General features: G+C 42.5%; 3 protein-coding genes across 4 annotated transcripts; 2 read left to right on the plus strand and 1 right to left on the minus strand.

Moving 5' to 3' along the window:
• Positions 1-27: 27 nt before the first annotated feature.
• si:ch211-222n4.2 (uncharacterized protein LOC101885505 homolog) lies at positions 28-5,293 on the plus strand. Of its 2 annotated transcripts, XM_034546905.1 has the most exons (7): positions 28-1,205; positions 2,136-2,183; positions 2,552-2,669; positions 3,837-4,032; positions 4,164-4,264; positions 4,371-4,430; positions 4,577-5,255. In XM_034546905.1, the coding sequence occupies exons 1-7, from the start codon at positions 896-898 to the stop codon at positions 4,701-4,703; spliced, it is 960 nt and encodes a 319-aa protein (XP_034402796.1). In that variant the 5' UTR covers positions 28-895; the 3' UTR covers positions 4,704-5,255. The 2 variants fall into 2 exon arrangements, with proteins under 2 accessions (XP_034402796.1, XP_034402797.1); XM_034546906.1 differs by lacking the exons at positions 4,164-4,264; positions 4,371-4,430 and having other exon boundaries at positions 4,577-5,293.
• A 2,044-nt stretch (positions 5,294-7,337) lies between these two features.
• crkl (v-crk avian sarcoma virus CT10 oncogene homolog-like) lies at positions 7,338-16,104 on the plus strand. Its single transcript, XM_034546511.1, has 3 exons — positions 7,338-8,608; positions 9,322-9,796; positions 13,770-16,104. The coding sequence occupies exons 1-3, from the start codon at positions 8,298-8,300 to the stop codon at positions 13,902-13,904; spliced, it is 921 nt and encodes a 306-aa protein (XP_034402402.1). The 5' UTR covers positions 7,338-8,297; the 3' UTR covers positions 13,905-16,104.
• Positions 16,105-18,738: 2,634 nt separating this feature from the next.
• Positions 18,739-21,727, minus strand: LOC117740630 (T-box-containing protein TBX6L-like). The gene is made up of 9 exons (XM_034547144.1): positions 21,712-21,727; positions 21,236-21,383; positions 21,012-21,114; positions 20,131-20,295; positions 19,896-20,042; positions 19,687-19,763; positions 19,460-19,533; positions 19,122-19,323; positions 18,739-19,004 (listed from the first exon to the last, which is right to left on the minus strand). Exons 1-9 carry the CDS (start codon positions 21,725-21,727, stop codon positions 18,806-18,808), a joined length of 1,131 nt encoding a protein of 376 aa, XP_034403035.1. The 3' UTR covers positions 18,739-18,805.
• Between the last annotated feature and the right edge of the window lie 801 nt (positions 21,728-22,528).

Here is a 22,528-nt window from a genome sequence, read left to right on the forward strand (position 1 = left end):
TATATATATATATATATAAACAGCAGGTAAAATAGTGATCATATAATCATCTGTCATTTATTTAGATTATTATGTTGTATGTTTGCTAAGAACATACCTGAATGTTCTAATTTCTTGATTTGACATTATTCATTCTGTATTACCTGTACATATTGTAAATTAAGTTATTGTTGTAGTGTATATGACGCCGCAGGAATGGAGAGAATGGCACCATACCACCTATACATTTCATACAATAGGCCTTCTTCTGATTTTCCATATTGTCTCTTACTGTTTCAAAATCATTTTAATGTTGTCATATCTATGACCGACACACTTTCTCAGTGTCCCCGTGTGTGGTGTAACCTTTACTGTTTGAGAGTTGCAACATGAATAAAGTGAATGGAAAGGTAATTTGTCCTGCTGCTGACCAAGTGAACCCACTGCTATAGGACCAATTAAAGTTGGGGACTTAACATTAAGTCTATTTAAAGGAACATACCAGTGTGTTGCCATGTTTTAGACAATTCATTACAAGTCACACGTCTTCAACATTACAGTTGGTAATTTCTTAAAACAGAATGTGTGTTTTCTTTCCTCACACTACATGAAGCCAATCCCAAGCATAGCCTGTGTGGGGGGGCGGGACTTTACGGCAGCTTGTTGGTTGTCACGGCAACGTTGTGTGTGAGTGGAGAGCATGTATGTCAAACGGGTGCGAAGGTAATTCATGGAGTCGACTTCTACTGGAGCTGTTCACAGACAACCGGCTGCAGACCACCAGGATAACAATGTAGGTCGACCTGCCGACACCGGAAAGCAATGAACGTCGACGCCAGTTAACGGTTAACGTCAGTTCGTCGCCTTGCTAGTATAGCTAGCTAAGTTAAGTTAGTTAGCTGCATGAACCCGAGCCATGTCGAGTCGTAATCTCCCCCCGGTGCGGCATCTGCCTCAGTGGACTCGAGTCGGGCGACTCGGGAAGTCTTGCTCTCCGCGACATTTACCGACGAGCCAACCGCAACAGCTGCCTGTCGTCCCGCCGGCGACCCGGGCGACGGAGGCGGGGCCGGAGCCGGGGCCGGGGCCGGGGGCGTCCGGTCACGGCGACGTGGACCCCCGCAACGCGTCGGTCCAGAAGAATATCCAGTTCCTTCAGCAACAACACAAGGACACTCTCGAGAAGCTCCACACAGAGATCGAGTATCTCAGACGGGAGAATAAAGGTGAAGAAACCAGTAGGAAAAATACCACTATTTGTTATGAATTTCGTTTCTAAACATTATTAAATACTCACCAACTTACATATACTATGTGACCTAATTTTTCACATATACTATGTGACCTAATTTTTCGGGGTCATCACAAATTGACAATTGAGGCATAGAAAGTAAGTAGTCATCTTTAGATAGTTACAAAGTGCTTCGCAGAGAAAAGGGAGAACACAAATCATTGTATTTGTTCAAATGAGACAACATATAATATACAGGTTTAAAAGCGTTTAAATGATGTGAACTTATTTGGCCTCTTACTTTGCAGTAGTTGTTTTCTTTTATAGTTGAGGAGCAAAACAGCAAATAATAATGCTTTGTGATCAATATTCGTATTCATAGAGGGTTAGATTAAAAAAGAGTCGCTTTTTTCATTCCCAAGAGAAAATTGCAGGGTAATAGTGTCCGTCGAGGAACTGGCTACTTCATGGACACAAGGCCCAGAAGAATCCATATCACCTTTATATTGTTTTCATTTCAAAGGGGGTGAACTCATCAACCTGCTGTTGTGTCCACAGCACGCATTTCATGTAATTAATTTAAGTTAATGGCAAAGAGCTGCCTGTCTTCTGATAAGGTGATGAAAAGAGAGACATTCAATAGGTACTGCGGTCGCATAGCAACTCCCGGGTTTTGATGGTCTCTCGGTGGGAGGTAGACAAAGATCCAGTGTCACTTTACTGAACGGGTCAAATGCTGTTCCATATAAATGCCTCTCGCCACCCACCAGGAGACTCTCCAGGAGATCTGTCTCATGCAGTCACAGCAGTCAGGCCCCCGTGGAAACATAGGCTGTCTGTCGGGTCCGTGTCTCAAGATTGTGCCTCTTATGTGCCTCCCTACAGTATGTTGCACACTAAAATACTCTCAATGTGGATGTTGCAGAGTTGCAGTATAAGATGATAATGGAGCCTCAAAAGTCAAGCGGAAAAGGTAAGCTGTAATCCCTGATTCACTGTTGTTTTTGGTTCTTTCTGCTATGCTCAGAGGACGTTCTTGCAGGATTGGGATAGTTTAAAGTAGTGAACAAAATGGCTACCATCTTCTATCACAATATATCTGTATATTTTACATTCTGATATGAATGTATATTTATGTATATAAATCAACCAGGTATTAACAGTATATCACTGAACTATCCCTAACCTTAGTTCAAAGGCATCCTCAGAATAGAAAGGCAATGTTCTTGGTATCTCATGCTTGGCCAATTAGGTGAAACTCATCTGCCAAATAGCACCAAGGGCTTTTGATAATATTTCACGGTTTCTAACACTCCTCGTCTCGGGTCCTCTTTCTTCTAGGGATGACATACAGTCGGAGAGGCGTTAGACCACCCACTCAGGGAAGTGATGCTCATACGGGACTCTACCTGGAGGAGCAGCTGCAGGACACGCGGTCCTCACAGGACCAAGCACAAAGGTGAATTTCCATCCAGCTACATCTAGTTCTTATTCAGTACTCACCTGCCTACCTGCCTCAGTGTGGATGTAGTGGGATTATTTAAGGTAGGATTTTTGAGAACCCGTGCCGGTTCAAAACTGTCTTTTGAGAACAGGCTGAATGCTCGGCCTGTGGTGGTGCTGCGCATCTTTCTCTAGGAAACCGCTCAGACAAAAACAACTTGACACTTGACACTTGGCTTCCTTGGGTCCTGAGAAATGACCGGCCATGACATAGTTGCAGCTCATCATGGTCAGAAACAATGGTGAAATAGGTCTACTGTCTGCTTCACAAGAAAAAACGCAGAGGGCAGACTTTACTGTGTGGCAATGTTTTACAACCTGGGCAATTATAGATTTATTATGATATTAAAAGTATTGAATGATGTACATGACACATGACACATGACATCTATTGCAGCTGTCCATCCGGGGAGAGGGATCCTCCTCTGTTGCTCTCCTGAAGGTTTCTTCCCTTTTTTCCCTGTGAAAGGTTATTTTTGGGGAGTTTTTCCTGATCCGATGTGAGGTCCTGGGACAGGGATGTCGTATGTGTACAGATTGTAAAGCCCTCTGAGGCAAATTTGTGATATTGGACTATACAAAATAAACTGAATTGAATTTAAAATGTATATTCTAACTCAATAACTTAAAAGGCCACCAACGCACTTAATACATATGCAACTGCAGCCACCTTGTGAAACGGTCATGCAAAGGAGGTGCTGGTATGAACACATAGATCGGTTAACATTCAGATGTTGGACCACTTTTCCAGCATTTCCTCATGTGGGGAGGCTACTCAGAAATTGTTCTGAATTTAATAGTTGCAATGTCCTTTTTTGTAAATGCAAAATATACCTTGTTTTTTGACAGCCACATATTTAGATACAATCGACACGCTTGTTGTAGGTTGATCAAAATTAGATGGCAAGGTCTTAGACTCCTCAGAGCTCTCACCACTCCGAGGAGCCTGGGCCATAAAAGACATAATTGTACATCTGATCTTGTTGTACAAGCGAGGCAAAGGAATAGATTTGAGTCTCGATCCGTACCTGTAGGTGAAGCTACTGGTTTGCAGCCCAAACATCCTTTAACAGCTTGTACGTTATTGCTCATTGATATTGTCTCCCTCACTACTGGGCAGCAGCATTGGAGAGGGCAGCGACATTGTGGGATCTGCCAGGCCGGACCATAGCCCGGACATGAAGGGGGGCCTCCTCACCTCATTACAGCCTCTACGAATTCACAGCCATCCCTCCCATCCGCCGCGCGCTCCCACACTGCAGGAGTGTGAGGTCATCATCCGGCAGCTCTACAATGCTAACAGTTTACAGTCTCAGGAAGTAAGTGACCCATCATAAGCCAATATTAGGCAGAATACAGCTTTCCATAATTGTGGTATTTCTTATTATTTTGTTGTTTAATAGATATTTTTTTGTGGCTATAATTTCATGACTTTATGACTGTCATTTAGATTATTCGTGTGAAGGCATTGCTGAGAGATATTGTTTTGAGCAAGAAAATAACCCCGGAAAACCACATTCTGACCAAGGCGTACCTTGTTGATGGTACCCGGTAAAGTGATACAATATTATCATTTTTTAAGGTATTCCTTGATTTACTTTTTTTTTTAAATAGCACAGTTGTGACAAGGGTATCTTTTGTTTTTTGCACTTCTCAGCAAATCTTCAGAAGAAAAGAAATTTCCAAAACTTGGTGTTCAAACATATCCGGAAAAAATGTATCTGTCTCTCCCTATATACCGGTAACTCATTGCTCTGATCTCCATAATATTGCCTGTTGTAACTAAAAAGAGGCTTTTTTGGGGCACTAAAAGACTAAAAGCCATCTCGGCCCTCTCAGCTTCTGTATATTTCCTTTTCCCAGGTCTGGACCCTCTCATTCTGGGGTGGTCCTCCCAGCCCTCAAACAGAGCCTCAGCTCCACCATCGCGGAGAGACAGAGGAGGACCCGGGCTGTGCAGAGAGACCGCTTCAAAAGGACGGTGCAGTGACGGGATCATAACCTACCATGGCGTCTAAGTGCTGGGGCTTGTCATGGTTGTTCTAAAAAGCCAGTTATTGATATCCATTTGAAGTATTTATGTCCTATACAATAGGACATAATATGAAAATTTAGAAAAAGGTCGATAGAATTTAAAAGCTTTTAATTTTGCACACAAAAAGAAGATGACAGATGGTCCCAAATCTACCTTTGTACTGGAAATGGTAAATGTATTTATTAATTTGACCTTTTTTAGTTTAGTTGTCACTGCACGTTTCTTGTAATTCTGCCAAAAGGATGGTGGAATTGTTGTGTATCATATAACTTGTATATAACCAATCACATGTTAGGTTTAAAACAGCTCAGTGCTCAAAACGTTCATCAGTGCAAACAACCACAGTTAAGCCTTTAAAAGCACATGAATTAATGAAACTGGAGAGACTCATCAGGCTTACTTCTCAGGCACTTTTTGTATGGGTTTGTATTTATTTATTGTAAGGAAGCAGTGTCCTGCTGGAACTGGCCTGTGCGTTATCAGTCATGCACCTGCAGTACAGCTTAGCGCAACAATACACAACTCTATTAAAATGATCAGCAATCTACTGTGTTATTCTTTGTGTACCACTTAACACCCGAGTCCATTTACCGGAGGCAAATAGAATGACATGAGATGGAATTCACTTCTCGGGAAAGGCTGCATAGCAAAGCATATCTCAGACTGCATCTCACAATGCCAGCTGTCCTATATTCATCTGCACGATGTCGGCAATATCTCATAAAATAACTAACTTTGCATGAAGAAACTCTTCTGTGAGTCAAATCGAGGATCACAAATGTTTGGATGGTTACACACAGGAATGTAATAACTTACCGTAGCCTTGTTTTCAAACTTTTCACATTGTATTCTTTTTATTTTGTATTATTTGCTGCATGAAACGTGTGTATTTATAATAACTACCATGATGCAATTATTTATATGACCTACACTGAAAAATCCATCCTACAGCATGGCTGACATTACCTTTTCATGAAATCAGAATATATGGTTTAAACAAAGGTTTATGCCAATGAATGGCTAAACCATAATATGTTTAATGATGCTTAGAGGTAAACAGTATGTAACCCTCAATATTAGCCTTTTAAAAAAAACTTTTACTTCTAAGGAGGAAGGGGCTGTTTGTTTGTGTCTATCTTAATTTTTGCATCACTGAGATGTTGTGGAAATGTGGGAATTGGCCGGCATTAGCCATTAAGACCCAGTGGGTGTGAATCTATTAACATTCAGGCAGCGCTGCTCTCTGCCAGCTGCAGCCTCATGATGCACGGTCACGGAAACCTCAATAACCAGAGGAACAGAGCTACAGCGTTATATATATATATATATTTTACTTTCATCAATTAGCAGAGGTTGTCCTGACAAGTTTTTACGGCTTGTCGTGATCAATCGGAGATTTCCAACATATTCTTTGGTTTGTTTCACTCTTTATTAAGGCTTCTTTTGAGCCACGACACCCCCTCCATTTAAATTCCCTCTCTCCCTTCCAGCACATTGTGCTGTGGGTTGGGGAGGTTGAGGAGCTCCGAATCAATGTGTCACAGTGCTGTGTCAGATAATAATACTAAAATTATTAGTTTGAATGGAAGGGAAGTTGGAGAACAACAGGAAATTAAAATAGGGAAACATGTCAAACTTTTTACGGGTGGCATGAAATAGCTGTTGACTGAGCAAATGTACTGTACCTCATGTGAGCCACTCCCGAAGCCAGTCAGCTGCAGCCATATAGGAGGCGATGAAGAAATACATCATGAATATGGATTCACATTGTATGACTGTCGTTTAATAGGACAGGCAGACAGACAGGGATGCTGTCAGATAAACTGTCATGACTTAAATCAGCGGTCACTCATTTATTTTCATTTTAAGTTACTTTAAACACCTATAAAATGCACTACGTTAAGTTTACAGTTATTGCGACTACTTACATTGCAACTTAAGCTTGCATCAATATATTAAATGATTAGCTAAGCATAAAGTTTAAATAATTACACCCCAATCAACTTCAACAGCAAAATGCCACTTGCATGTAATGCTTCAGTTTTAACAGTCCAATGGTAAAACATTGAAAAGGAATACAGGAGCCAATGTTTGCATGTTCTGAGTACCTTATTTAGATGATAATATTAGTTTATTTATGCAGGACTTGATCTTGTAGTATTTTTACATTGTGGTATTGCTACTTTTATTTCTTCAACCATTGCTTATTCTAGTTGGACAGGATATGTGTGTGCAAGATCATGTGAGATTTACCCGTCATGTATGTTCATATAAGTTGCACCATGATATTGAGAGTTATGCAATGAGAAAATTAGTCAACTTGTTTTGCACATTACTGCACACTGTTTAAAAAGAAGAAGAAAACATAGAAAACCCCATAGAATAGGACTGTATGGCCGTGCTGCTGTTATAACTTTTAACGCTGGTAGTTTGCCCTGTGGTGGTGATGACGTCACTGCTTTATCGTTGGTCATACAAAATGTTCTGGAGCTGTGTCACGGAAACATGATCGACACTTCGCTCTGGGGGCGGGGAGCTGTCCGTGGCTCGTCACCGCCCACCCCGTTTCCTCCTCCTCCCCCTCCAGGCGTCAGTGACGCGCAGACAGAAAGCGGGACCTGCCCTCCCGTCGCCATTTTTCGGTCTCGTACTCGTACTTCTGGTGGCTCGGGTGAGGAGGGGGGGGACGAGCAGAAATAAGGGAAACTATAAAATACAGAACCCGTTTAAGCCGGGATCCCTCGTGAGCGGTCGGAAATACACGCACGAGCTTCAGCATAACGGCGTGGCACCTGAGATGAGCGCGCAGGAGACGCGCCGCTGCTGTGAAATCTCTTTTTGTGTGAAGACGTGTTGCGGGCCGCCATTTTTTGCTCCGCCGCCTCAAAAGTCTGCTCCGGCTCAAGAAAGGGGATTCAAAAACGCATTTTTCATGACGTGTGCCTCACAGTGAGACCACGAAGATACAAAGTAGCCGTCTCGTTTCCGACCCGTGGCCACTGGCGACTTTTTCTTTGGCCGACAGATGTAACACCGAGTCGTTTTTATAACTGACACTGACTGGAGGAGATACCATTATTCGAAGACTGGTGTTTCTCGGAAGGCGGAACGAAAAAGGGAAGCTTCATTGATCCGTTGTTGCTTTGCTCCTCGTCGGCTTTTTGGCTGTCGCAAGTTTGTAGTTTGGTGGTTTTTTTGGTGCATTTTTGGCCGCTGAAACAATCCACTGACTGCTGAGCACAGGAACCACATAATGTTCCAAAGTTGGATCAAGCCAGTCTCAGCCTGTCTCTGAAACACGTCAGGTTGTTTTTGTTTTCTGTTGCTGGGTTGTTGTTTGTTTTATTTTTTTTAATCCGCGGTCTCCAGAGCCGGCAGCATTTGTGCAGAACTCCCGGGGCGACGAGTGCCCTGCCCTGCATCTCTCTAACCCCTCCGGCTGGTCGTGATTAACTCTTTTTTCCCCCTTTTTTTCCCCCAACCGCGTCTATTTTGTAATGTTTCCTTCTTATTTTTAAGTCTTGATATTAACTTATTTGGGGAGCAGACATGTCAAACGCTCGGTTTGATTCGGCTGATCGGTCCGCCTGGTATTTTGGACCCGTGTCGCGACAAGAGGCACAGAACCGGTTACAAGGACAGCGGCACGGCATGTTTCTTGTTCGCGACTCGTCGACCTGCCCCGGCGACTACGTGCTGTCGGTGTCGGAGAACTCCAAAGTGTCTCACTACATCATCAACTCTTTGCCCAGCAAGAGGTTTAAGATCGGAGACCAAGAGTTCGAGCACCTCCCCGCTCTCCTGGAGTTCTACAAGATCCACTACCTGGACACGACCACGCTCATAGAGCCGGCCCCCAGGTAGGAACGTCTCACAATACCGTGATTACACACCACCGGGCCCCACGACGTGTTGCCACCGAAGAGCTGGGTGATCTGGGTTAATAGGCTGATCAAAAGCAACCCACTTTCAGTCTGGCCTCAGTACCTTCCTCACGTGCCATTGTGCATTCGTGTGTTGGCCACATTTTGAAACTGGTGGCACTCCCAGCACACATCCAGTGTATTAGTTTTTTTTAGCAAGGCTGTGTTGTATCCCAACAAACAAGACAGCAGCCCAAGATGCTGATGCACGTGTGTGTTTTGCCTGTTTATGTACTCTGTTGGCCATGTTTGCTTACATACAACAAGAGCTCTCATCTGGATATTACCTTTTGCTTCCTCACCACTGATGACGGGGCTTTTTAAAAAAAAAACAATCTGTATGTGGAATTGCTTGCTCAGTCATTTTTATAATAATATGGAAGTTTCCTTTACAAGCCTTTTTTGCCAACTGCGTATATACACTACATTATTATTAATAAACATTAATGTGCCTTCCTTGGGGAGGCCAAGTTACTCTCACAAATGTAACATATTTGTTTTTAACTAACAATGCCAGTCAACAAAAAAAAAGTGACACTTGAGCAAAATGTGTCCCTGATTTCATTAGAGTTTTAACACTATCCACTTTTTTTTTTTATGGTAACCGCATTGTGTCTTCTGGCTTGGCCTCATTGTTATGTTCTCTCTAGGTACCCAAGCACAGTGAGTGGTCCTATCCAGCCCATGGGAGGCCCAGATGAGAACCTGGAGTATGTGCGGACTCTATACGACTTCATTGGCAGCGATGCAGAGGACCTTCCCTTCAAGAAGGGGGAGATCCTCGTCATCCTTGAGAAGCCAGAGGAGCAGTGGTGGAGCGCCAAGAGTAAAGAGGGACGTGTCGGGATGATCCCTGTGCCCTACGTGGAGAAATTGGTACGACCGTCACCTCATCCTGGCCAACCTTCCCATGGATCTCGCAACTCCAACAGCTATGGGATCCCAGAGCCCTCCCACGCTCTCGTCCACGCCTATGCCCAGCCCCAGACGCCATCGCCATTGCCCCCCGGAACGCCTGGAGCCGTTATCACCCCTCTACCGTCCATGCAGAACGGCCCCGTCATGGCAAAGGCCATCCAGAAACGCGTGCCGTGCGCCTATGACAAAACGGCTCTTGCTTTAGAGGTATTGTACATTTGGCGTTCACTTATTTAAAATGTGTTTTCTCTTTTATTTTATTTCCCTTTCTTCTCTTTTCTGCCTGTCTAGGAGATAGCATTGAGTTAATCAGCTGTTTTAAAATGACGCATTAATGGATTGCTGCTTTTGTGAGATTAAATGTTGTACTCACTACAGTCATAAAACTCCACTTCACCAGTTGTGGGTTGTAATGGCCAACAGAGCAATATGGAGAGAGTTGGGGAAGAGGTGTGTCTTTGGATATCGGTAGACAAAAACTTTGTTTTCATTTCCAAATCAATGTGTCTGAGGTCTAATTCATTCAAGGGAAACAGATTTCCAACCGGGTCTGTCACTGCAGTGCGGGCAGATACAGTCCGCCGGATGACTCGATACAAGGGGTGGACGTTTGCCGGAGGGTGAGCGGGGAGCGTTCACATGCACGTTGTGCCCGAGCTGCAGTGACAGAGCCGGTTGAACATCGCTCCCAAGTCCTCATCCCAGTCTTTTCTGCCCTCTCCGGATAAAATATTCAATTCCTTTTTTGCCTCTGACCTCTGTCGTTGGGCGTCGTCAGCAGTGTGCTCTATTGAATCTGTAATCACACTCAACAGTGATGTTACAGGGTTTTGTTGCTCACAATGTACGTCACTGCAGCAAGGCGAAAAGTCAACTGTTGGTCAGAAAAAACAAGCTTTGAGTGTGTTGATTTGACAATAGTTCAGAGTTTGTCATAAGATGCATGTCTTGTGCTCCCCAAATCATCACAGTCTGCCTGGGAGCTCTAGTAGAAGAAGCTGTGAGGGCTAAGTGCACTCTGCGTTGAGTCAATAGCAATGAAAGGGCCCACCAGTGCTGAACATCTTGTTATGTGTGACTGTCATATGATAACTTGCATCCCTTCTGCAATCATTTTACATTTAAGGCTGCGTGGTCACACCAATAGATTCATAACCCAACAGCAGCCACCCTATCTACAAGCCCTATTTAATGTGCATCAAGTTGACAACTGGTTGCTCTGGGTACTGGCATCGTGCTGCATGCTCATTCAATGGTGGATAGATGGTATTTGATAGCGTTCATTGAAACTGAGTGAATGTCTCCCACATTTATTTTCTTATACCAAAGGCATCTATTTATTTTTTGTAGACACTTTTGGGGAATGCTAAATGAAATGCTAAATACACTTTGGCACTGGTTAAATTGAGGGTTGGCGGGTACTTCAAATGATGGAGGTGAGTGGAGCCCCTGTAGCTCAATCTTCTTGCTAGCCGCTGTTGCACTTCACAGCTCGATTGTATTTGCATGAAGTGCACTCTGGCTAATACAAATCTGCTTTGACTGTGGTAACATGTCGGAGCGTGTCATGTAATGCACAACGTGCGCTTCATATACTTGGCCTCCGGAATGCTCCACTCTTGATACCAGGCTGAGCTGCAGTGATGCCCCTGGGGGACAGATGGAAATGGAAGGTATCTCTGCTGCCATTCACTGACATCAGAGTGAGTCAGTGGACGTAGGAAGTAAACTAGGCCGCTGCAGTGTGGGCGCTGTGCTACACAATGTCCCTGTGACTCTGAAAGGAGGTGTATATTTGGACCATGAGCAAACCTGGTGAAGGGTATTCATTTAAAAGGCTAGGCCGCTCCTTCTCACGACATCAGTCTTGTTGTCTCGCACCCCTTTGTGTTCTTTTCTTTTTTTAATATATTACAATTGCTATTAACAATCACCTGAGGAAATGCCTAATATCTCTTTCAGACTGACACTGAAGTGAGTTAAATGGGTCAACATGTTAGCTGGCCTGGCTCTTCGCCCAGCACTACCTTTTTTTATTTTTTGTCAACAGCTGCACCGAGTAGAGATGGAAACTTCTATTAAACTACAAGTTAATGTAACCATCACCGCAAAGAGAGAAAGAGATGGTAATAGAGGGGGTATGTGATCACAAGTAGGCAAGCGTTTGAAAATTGAAACATTACTTTATTTGGCTCTTTTTTATGTTACGCAATTCCATGTAAGGTGTGGTGTATAGAGCTGCAGTTGCAGACTTGATCTAAGGTTTACCGGCAACTAAAGTTTAACCTGTGATTTTGTTTCGCTGTATGAATGGTTCAGACATGTGGAAGAAGTGTGTCAGTGTCACCGTGTTTATAACTTCTATTGTTTTATATAAAAAGAGTAGAAAAGGTATTTCTGTTTCAGAGAACCCTTGAATCACAAATAATGTAACAGTACTGTTTCTCATTTACATTAATAATTGCCTCAGTAAGGACTCATTTAAATCAGGTTTTGATCCATTCTGATGGTTGCTCAAGTTATTGATTATGCTGTATGTCAATGAGTAAGTTACCAGGGGTACAGAAGTTGTGCTTCCATACCCGTTGCCAAAAAACACAAATCCAGCCTAAACATGGACAGTCTTTTTTTTTCAAACTGGTGCAATGCTCATAAAGGTGTGTGTGTGGTCCCCAAAGACTACAAAGTAGTTAATAGTGACAGTTTTTTTTATTTTATTAAATGTGCTGCTTTCTTTGATGCCTATAGTCCTTAGTTCCCCTCATATCAACCCTGGCTTAAAACAGGAGTACTGAGGAAACCCCTTACTCGGTTGCAGCTGCAGTGTTTCCCACAGCTCTAGAATAGGAGGGTCAGGGCCACCGCACGCTGCCGTCGTCACGCTTCGGTCCCCAGCGGTGTTCTGACACTTGAAGTCCATTGGTTATTCCTTCAACTCACAGTTGTTTTTTACAGAAATGCTAATGTGGATCTCCAAATATATTTGGGCGACTGTTAATATACCTGTCCGACCCTCCCAAGTAAAGTATATATGTGAAGAAACACTGATTTGTTCTGGATTATCATCATTAAATCCGTTGTCTGTCGTTCCACATTTGAATGCACTAATTTACTAATCTTTCGGTTTCTTTTGCAATATCAATATTGGACATTATTAAAACTTTTTAAAAAGAAGTCCTAAGTACGAGGTTAACGCGAACTTTAACATATTTAAGAGTCTTTTAATTAAAGTCTTTCATTAACAATCAACCTATTTCAACACTTGGACAATTGAACAGGTACATTTTTCCACCGTAAATCTTGTTTTTGTCTTCAAACGAGAATGTAAGTGTCGTTCAAATGGGAGCTTTTCATGACGCAGTAGCATTCTGGTCATTCCATGATGGCGTAAAGGATTATTGTTTCACATAATGTTTCGGACTAGATGTCCTTGAAGTTGAAGCTACTGACAGCGTGTCCTCACATTCTCGTTTCAATCATGTTTTTTTCCCGATGAAGACTTTGCCCTTCTAATCCTGATAAAGAACATATGTCTTAAACAGATTGGGGTCACAAACCCATCTGAGCGTCAGCGCCGTGCTCCTTATCGTCTGTTCAAACCACAGCTTAATGCCGGTGTGGCGATCTGACAAGCGGCTTTTATCTTTTAAAGTGTGTATTAATAAATCCGTTGGCCTGGATATTGTGTAAGCAGCATACAGTTTAGCGTAGTTTGGAGAATATTTAAAAATAAGGGCCATGTGTCAAATGCTATTAACTTTGCTATATTTTCTTGTCTCTTCGTTTGTGCTTCTTTACAGTCGAGTCTGATGCTGCAGTTATTCACCAGCTTGAAGTTTAAATTAAACCATTGATTTATGTCGTTTAGTCTGCGGTTATCAACATGCGGTTTATAACTTTATTTATCACGTCATAGCAAATTAGGTAGTGCAAGATGTTTTAGGAGTGTGCAAGGGAGGCGTGCTCAAGCGCCCTGCGATGAAATTATGTAACTTTTGGGACGTCACACCATCCAAACAGAAGAGGCCCCTCAATGCTGCGATACCATTGTGGTATTATTATTTAGAAATATTTTTTTTGTTTTGACCACACTTCATTTAAAAAAAAATGTTGTACTTTGTGCACAGTTTGATAATCCATGCTCATCCTGTAATTTGGCGTCCTGTCCTTCTGCCTGCAGGTTGGTGACATCGTCATGGTTACTCGGATGAACATCAGCGGCCAGTGGGAGGGAGAGGTAAATGGACGGAGGGGTCTCTTCCCATTCACCCATGTCAAAATCATAGACCCCCAGAACCCGGATGAGAGTGACTGATCCAAGACCTCGACTGGACCGTCTCGTCAGTATTTCCTGTAGCTGAATCTGCTGGCCGTGTCCACCTTTCCCGCCAGTGTCACCACGGTTACGTGCTTGCCTGCTTAGGGCTGTACCATGATAGCGCCCCCTCTGTTGTTGCCAACCGTTGTAAGGCTTTCTGACTGTTTACAGCTTTGGACATTGGTTCCAAACTAAAAACCTGACCCCTCTTCTCCCCAATTCCCTTTCCCTACGACTGGGCAGTGTTAAAAAAAAATGTTGCATTAGTGTCCTTTTCATTTCCAGATCACTGGGCATCAGTGTGAGTGCGTATGTGTATGTGCGGATGTATGTATACTTGTGTATGTGTGTGATCACAATAGATATTTAGCACATTACATCACATGTTTTTTTTATTTTTTATTTCTCTGAATATTTGTTATGTTTGAAGTATTGGGGACTTTAGAAAGTGTCGGTGTGTGTTTTGTTTTGTTGATGTGAGGATATTTGTGCGAAGTAGGGAACAGCAATATCCCTATGGACTTTGGAGAGCACTGAGGCAATGAGGAGCTAACCAGCCAGTCAAATGTTATTTCTCCAAACAATCAAGTCACTGTTGTACCTTAACCATCTCTCTCACACACACACACACACACACACACACACACACACACACACACTGGCCATGAGTTATTCAGGTTGACAGTTTTTTTTACGTCTGTGATGTGTGACTGACGTCAGGAGGAAGCAGGAAAGAGAGAGGTTTGTGGAAGATCTAGGTTGTACCTTGACATAATATATCCCCTCCACTCTTCAACCTGGCACATGTCTGGCTGACGAGACTTATTTATATTTAGTTAATAAGACATGACACGGCCATAAGTGAGTTTATCCTTTTTTCTTATTTGTGCCACATGATCAAATATAGTTTTTTATTTTGTTTGTGACATTGAGAGGATGTATTGTAGAGGGCTGACTGCATGTCCACTTGGTACCTCTCTTTACTGTCCTTTGCATTATTTTGAACTGAAAGGACATTGCTTAGAGGTTAGTAGGTTTTTAGTTCCGACAGCGCCGAGCACTAGAAGAGGTTTCAACTTTCTGCATAGGAGTGCCACGCTTCGAACGGGTTTTCAAAAGTCAAGTAGCAACGTCCGCGGCCCTGGCCAGCACTTTCCCACAAGCATCCGAATAAAAGGCTGAAGGCTTTCCACTGAGGTGAGGATCCCTGCGTCCAGTGGCTCAGGTCAGGGGAGGAGTTAATGTTTCAGCAAGCCAATGAGAATCCCATCAATGCCTTTTTACAGAGAATAAGATCAATGCATCTTTTTTTTTTAGCGTATGCAATCCTCTCTGCAAACTTGTGTTTTTAAATGCTATGTTGCTCCCGTCAGGTTGGGATTTCAACCATCTTTATTACTTCGATATCTGGTCTGTGCACAACTTGTCTCTTTATGCAAACTGTCAGAGTAGCGGGGAAAGCGTCTTTGTTCCTACTGTGCTGCCACCAATTTGGCCAGTAGGAGCAGCCAATTAATTTAGCCAATTTTCTGCTGTAAAAATGCCCCCCCCCCCCCTCCCTCTAATGCTTTCCCTTCAAATCAGTGCTCAGCCATTCACTCAGAGTAATATTGTGCAGCTTTTAGTTGTATCCCTATTTTTTATTTATTTTTTGCCAGTTTATAGTCGGCTATTAAATGGAGCATTTTCTTAAAATGATTGGTGTTATTAAACTTAAGTATCTACGGTGACATTTACAAAAGGGAAAAATGCCTGCTGGTTGCCTCTGCATGACCTCTTGGCCGGGGGAAATGGTTCTGCCTGGCCAAATGCTGCTTAATGCCATTTTTATCCTTATTAAATCAAGGTTTATCTCATTTTAATCCCCCCATGTCTGCGCAAACAAACCGGTGTGGGCTTTTCCTCATCAAACTTAATGAAATCTACTAATTAAGCAATACACCCTGATTCTTTCCTTTGTTGAGGTGAACTTGCTTTTCTCTTGCTTCCGAGTTGTTTTGTAATGGCATTAACAGTATTACTGTGCTCTCTTCTCATATTCTAGGAAAGCCTGTCTTTTACTTAAGAATTGAAAATTGTGCCTTTTTATTTTCTTATACCATTTACATGTGTTAATATTTCCCATGGTTAACACCTGTGCTGGTATTGACCCTTTATGTACAGAACAAGTAAATAAAATTTACGTCTACTTCTTTAATTTCCTCTCGGATGCATCTCTCCTCCATATTCATGTTGTCTGTTTAACAGATGGGTGGGGGGGTTTGCAGCTGCCCGGAGTCACAGGTTGTGTATCTAGAGCACAGGACAGTTGCTCTTGCTCTAATTTTTGACACTTCCAGTTTTGATTCTGGCTGCGCCCAGGAGAAAGGAAGCAATTAATGAATTTTAATGAAGTGCTAATAAAAGAAACTCCGCTGACCTAGAGATGGGGAATGGAAAACTTTTCAAGGGCAGTATTTGAGATGGGCATGTTCTGTGACTTGTTTATTCAGCACTTTTCAAACCAGCAATACATATAACAGTTTAAAAATGTTAATCCAATATCTGCAAAAAAAGTGATCTGTATACTGAAATATACACGTCCTGGTGCATATACTTGAGAAGTAACATTCCCTTCCTCTGGCACGCCATTTTGAACTACATAATCGAATAAGCATAGCCTCATTGCCCCGCTGTCATGTCTTTTTAGATGTACAATACTGATTTTAATGAAACTCTTCCCATCGTACTACAAAGCGTTAGTCATTGGACTCCAGATCAGATGCTTCTGATGATGAAAAGGTGACGTGCATGAAACAGGGCTTTGGCTAAATGTAAGAGGATTCCAACAGTTCACAGTGGCTGAGACTTTATTAAAGCATATGTTAGATTATGAAACAGTTCCCAAGTATAGTAGCCAAGGGGCGGACATGGATCCACAAAAAATGTAGAATGACTAGAATGCTACTATTCCACACTGATAGTATTATTTTTTTTTTACACCATTGTGTTAATAATAAAATGTTTTAGGTTTCTTAATTTTGGTAAATCTTTTTTGAAATTGTGCTGTTTTAAACCCTTCCTCGATTCGGGATGCTGTGTATTTCGGTCTCTCCCTGACCTTTTCTGACCTTGTGCTTTGTGTGCATGTGCCAGGTTAAATTGTCATTAAAGCCAATCAATGCTTAGCTCCAGACCGCTGGGCGGTGGCTGCAGTGGGGATGAGCCTGACCTCTCCTCGGGCTCACTGCATGTTGTGTAGAAATGGATCAATGGAAGCTTTCCTGCAGAGCTTCAGCACCACCGCCCTCAAACTGGGATGGCCGCTGCAGCGTTTAGCACACAGGACATGCTAAAGAATAATAAGATAAATGATTTACAGAGGGCTACAATTAAGGTTAAGATAAACAAGAAACATTTAGTCACTGATGACTAATTTCACTGATTTAAAAGCAGAAAGAACCGCTATATACAGTATATACAGATGTGTGTAAGTAATCTTAATGTAAAGTCTGTAGGGTCTTAACAAGCGAACACTGATATATCAATGAAGAGAGGCTCTAGCCACAAAGCATTTTGCCGACACATTGTTTTATGTCATGATTTGACATTAAATGTATTATTTCAATTTTTTTATTTATTCAATTTATGTCATAGTATACTTTTTGGGATAAACTGAGCTTTGACTTTTCTTTTGCATACTAAACCGTATGACATGACAGACCATACTACTATACGTACTACTGTGACTTTTTTTCAAAATACTATGAATTGTTCACATGCTATACTAGGACTATTTTTGAATATGACTTTTTGAACATACTATTTTGTTTATGATTCACTCTACTATAGTTTTGTGAAATACTATACCACATTATTAAACCACGTACCACTTGACGAAATGCCATTTTCTGCAACATACATCTTTTTCGTCATTCTAAGTTTTTAACTCTAACTTTTTCGTCATTCTAAGTTCCTCAAAGCTTTGAGGACTCAGTGGCATCTAGAAGGAGCCAGCATGTACAGAAAAGGGCTCACGCATGATACTCTATCCATTCCTTCTCACTTCCAAATTAATCTGTTGAGTTGTACACACACATTTTTCATGCAATTTTAATGACTTACTTTACTCTTACATTTTTTATGATATTTTTGTGACATGCCCTTAGATGCTGGAATTACAACGTGTGCAAATGTGGTCAATAACATATTTCTTTTGAGAGGAGTCTGGGATGGACTACTGGGTGTCCCAGATAGCTCATACATCTTGACAACATAGATTTTAATAAAGCATCATGTAGAAACACAGACTGAAAGCCCGTCTGCTCTAGGGCTGGTGCCATTCACGATTTTGCCTTTCTGTATGTATTTTTGACAGTGATGTTATAAAAAAACAAAGTATCACACAAAAACATGTCAGTTGATATGCTCTAGAAAATGTATTTGCAGTGTCTGCTCCCTGAAGCTGTTTGAATGTCCCAGATATGGCCTCTCTCTTTCTTTCTCGTAAAACATTTACAGCACAGACGCTGCTGCCTTCTGCAGAAGAAACTATGCCAGACTGTGATGCTAATTTCACACTCACTATCTGCCATAACTTTATCAGGTCAGACTGGCTCCTGGATACACACATATAATATATATATGCATATATAGCCTTCCAAGCTATATACATATATATATATAAATATATATATATATATATAGCCTTCCAAGCTATATATATATATATATATAGCTTGGAAGGCTATATATATATGGCTCTCGGAAGCACATGAAATTATGAAACACTATACACAATGATATACTTTTTAACATAAACTGCTAGAGTGGCCTGCCGATAGTCCACCCATAATAACAGCATTCCTTCAAGGCTTTAAAGGTGTTATCCCCCATCAACGGTGTCGCCGTTGCAAAGTTCACCAACAGGAGTAGGAGAAGAGCGGGTACTGGCTCCAGTCCACTGGGTGGCCGTGGTGGTGAGGATGGTGGTAGTAGCCGTGCTGTTGAGTGGCGTGTTCAGCAGTGGCAAGGGGATGAGATGGAGGGTGGACATGGGTGTGCGCTGCATCAACGCCGCTGGAAGAAAGTGGATACCTGTGTGTGTACTCTGCAGACCTGGAGAAAAAGTGTGACATGGCGTTTACATTTCATGGATCATTAGTTTGCATTTTATTTTCCTGCACTGTCCACGGGTAATTAGATCTAAACCTTGGAAGGCTATCTTTAAATCACCTGTAGGGCTGGTATGGCACGGATGCAGGCACCATCTGTTCTTCACAGCTGTAATCATACTCTTGAGGCTCCAGGGTCTCAGTGTGTAGACTCTCAGGCGGGTCCTGCTCCGCAGCCAAGGCTGAAAGGTCACCGACCTTCAGTGAAACCTGACCCCGCTCTGCCTCCACTGGCGGAGAGGTCAAGGGCATCCTCTGCAGGCCTGAGGTGGAAATACAATGTTGAATAAGACCGATAGAGAAATTTAAAGGAATACCCTTTCATACTACTGTGATTTTTGTTGGTGTAGTATGATATTGTAAAAACTTGAAAATAACTGAATCGTTCCTAAAACTTACTAGGAGGACTATTGCAAAGGGTGTTCCTGTCCAGAGCGGATCTTTTTGGAGGAGGGCTTCTTTTTGAACGGCACCTATAGAAAGAATAGATATTTTAAAGCATTTTTGTTCAACTTTTATGCACATTTTGACCACATCTTTGACTTCAAGGTAACAAAACAAATGTCTGTCTTCAATTTAAATACGGAACATTGAAAACGTATTTTCATAATTTGATTAATTCCTACCTTTTGCTGTGGGAATGGGTGCCTCCCTCCCTGAATCCCTTTGCGAAGGGGTTGTGGTCGATTTTCAATTTGGTGATCTTAAAAAAGAAAAAAATAGATATAGTTGGCAAACTGTTGGTGGTACGGTATGTTTGGTTTTTAATCAAACAGGAATATCCTCACATTGGTGTCGGCTTAATGTTTCATAAACCTGCTGTACGAGCTCATACCCGTGGATTTTGGTAAGCGGTCGCTGCAGTGAAGGTGGTCTCTGGGAAGGAGACGGTCTGAAATGGGGCCCAGCAGATAGTGTAGGGACTGTCGGCCTGGGTGACATGAAACCGGGGGTAGTAGCGATGCATGGAGTGTAGGATGATCTGATGGACGAGAAGAGACTAATTGAAGTTAAAAGCACAAATGCACGAGCGTTATCATTTGAACTCTGCATGTAAGATGTGCTCTTACATGGCCGTGTTGGTCCAATGTGTTGTTAGTGAGCTTCATCCTGAGAAAAGACAACGCCTGCTTCATCCAGTGACTTCCTGGGGCAGGAGAGTCCGGGTGCATGTATGTCCGACACGGGGGCTGGGGCTCTGCCTTCCCCGCGACCTCCCACTGCTCCTTTTTCCACTACAAAGAAACGGGGGAGGGAGGGAGGGATGCAAAGTCATCAAGGGTTAGACCGGAGGCCATGTCTGATTAATCAGAAGTCTTGGTGAAGCATGAAATACCCTTTTTTTCCCCTCATAATAGCTGGTGCAGCGCAAGAGGTGGTGCATGAACACTATATCTTTTGTTGGCAGACTATTCTTCACATTGTGTTACAATGGTCAGGCGGGGTTCTATCTTTATGGTCAAGCATGCTAAATATATACTGTATATGTATATAATTTAAGGGAAATCATAAACTACCACTGTTTCTACCAATTCACCACTAGCCAAAAACCAAATGCTCTTCTACAGTACTTTCCCTTTATTATGTACCTCTTTGTTTCAAGTGTGTGCTAAAGGCAATATCAAGGCCCAAATGGGCCACAGCAGTTGGTGTAAGAGCCGTTGAGAGTATGAATGGCTGACTGCTACTCATTCACCGATCGTGAATAAGGAGGGATGCTAATTGATTGGGCCTCCAGCCGAGACTGCACAAACAGGAAGCAATGAAAGGCTTTGAAATGCAGCGGTGAACGGCTCAGAGAGGGCAGGCCCGTGTCTGGCTGCAGACTGACGCGTTTTACATACTGCAATCTGCTGGTTTTAATCTCCCAAATGATGTCAACAACAGCGCTATATATATATATATATATATATATATATATATATATATATATATATATTTATGCATTTACCTTGTATTTGAAGCTGTCTGCAGGAACCATGTCCATCATGATAACGTAATTAACAAAAGGCTGGAGCCCAGATACACTGATGCTGCAGTGTGGAAACATTCTCCTGAAACAAACACACAAAGTCACGTGTCAGGGAAGTCATTTCTTGTCGGTTTCCTGACTACGTGATAAATGACACAAAGCACTTGTCGGTATTTTCAGAAAGCAGCGTCCAGCATTGTTACCTTCCATGCTTTGTTATAATCATCTCTGTCCCAATGTTGTGAAAGGACTTCCAAAGGTCAGCGTTCTCCAGGGTCATCCTGACGCTGCCCTGCTGGTATGAGTCAGCTGCTGGAGGGGACTGGGGCATGCTCAGATGCGATTTGGAGTCTGTGGGGGGGGGAAATGCCCATGAGAACAGTTCTGCAAAATCCGATATGTGTATGGAACATCAAAAATGAAAAGAAAAGTTTGTGGGCGTATTGAAAACAGGGATAATATGTTCTTTCACGAAAGAAAGAAGAACTTTGTATCGGATAGTTTTTCACACCCTATTTTAATGATCAATTTCTCTTCAAATCAGTAAAAAAAATATTATTTGGGTTGAAAGTAAAGTAAATTAAATAACTATGTGATACTTAATGGCCAAACACATCTTGCATTTGAGAACAAATCATTGCACTACCGGCACAGTGAGATATAATGAGTTGAAACTTACCAGAAGTGTGTTGCATGTTACTTTGTCCGCCTGCTATCGACACCAATGCAGTCCTGAGACAAAGTGCTGCTTTCAGATGTTCTCAGATGGGTCTCTACCCTGACAAAGTCTGAGCTTTACACTTGATTGGTCATCGCACAAAAGGGTGGGGTCTGAACAGCCAAGGGGAGGGGGGGCAGGTGAGAATATTACCTGATGTGGTTCAATTGCCTCTCGGATGACACTGTGAGCAGACAAAAGCAGACATGAAAGAGATGCTTAGATTTGATTCTAAAACTATCCCTGAAGAGATATGAAAAGATAATCCCGTAAAACGTTCCATGAAATCATAAATATGTACAACGCCGTGGTGTGTTTGTTCTTGATTTGCTCTCTGTTTGGCCTGGTTGTTGTTGTCTTTTGGACAGAATTGTATGTGATTTAATAGATACCACCCAAAGCTGGTAATCTACCTGGGTGAAGCAGCACTCAAATCTACTGTGTGTGTCTGTGCGTGTGTGTGTGTGTGTGTGTGTGTGTGTATGTGTGTGTGTGTCTGTGCGTGTGTGTGTGTGTGTGTGCGTGTGTGTGTGTGTGTGCGCGCTAGACCTTAAATGCGTAAAAGATTCTCTCTCCTTCAGTCCAAGTTGAGGAACAGTGAGCAGAATGTCAAAGCGCCCTGGGGGGGTGGGGGGGTGGGGGTGTGGGGGTGTGGGGGGGGGGTGTGGAGGAGCAGACAGGTCCCTTCCTGGCAGCTCTGCTTGTGTATTGAGGACAAATCATGAGATTACAGAGGTGATTGGAGTTGCAGTGTAGCCTTGACAATGCTGCTAATCCT

This window comes from Cyclopterus lumpus, chromosome 12 (assembly GCF_009769545.1).
Source record: "Cyclopterus lumpus isolate fCycLum1 chromosome 12, fCycLum1.pri, whole genome shotgun sequence".
NCBI classification, from domain to species: domain Eukaryota; kingdom Metazoa; phylum Chordata; class Actinopteri; order Perciformes; family Cyclopteridae; genus Cyclopterus; species Cyclopterus lumpus.

Coding starts and splice junctions, on each gene's coding strand:
- si:ch211-222n4.2 (XM_034546905.1), top strand. CDS start 896: ATGTCGAGTCGTAATCTCCCCCCGGTGCGGCATCTGCCTCAGTGGACT. Junction 2,184..2,551: donor TCAAAAGTCAAGCGGAAAAG/GTAAGCTGTAAT, acceptor TCTTTCTTCTAG/GGATGACATACAGTCGGAGA. Junction 2,670..3,836: donor TCACAGGACCAAGCACAAAG/GTGAATTTCCAT, acceptor ACTGGGCAGCAG/CATTGGAGAGGGCAGCGACA.
- crkl (XM_034546511.1), top strand. CDS start 8,298: ATGTCAAACGCTCGGTTTGATTCGGCTGATCGGTCCGCCTGGTATTTT. Junction 8,609..9,321: donor CTCATAGAGCCGGCCCCCAG/GTAGGAACGTCT, acceptor TGTTCTCTCTAG/GTACCCAAGCACAGTGAGTG. Junction 9,797..13,769: donor AAACGGCTCTTGCTTTAGAG/GTATTGTACATT, acceptor TTCTGCCTGCAG/GTTGGTGACATCGTCATGGT.
- LOC117740630 (XM_034547144.1), bottom strand. Junction 20,296..21,011: donor CAGACAGCTTCAAATACAAG/GTAAATGCATAA, acceptor GTTTCTTTGTAG/TGGAAAAAGGAGCAGTGGGA. Junction 20,043..20,130: donor CATTGGACCAACACGGCCAT/GTAAGAGCACAT, acceptor CTCGTCCATCAG/ATCATCCTACACTCCATGCA.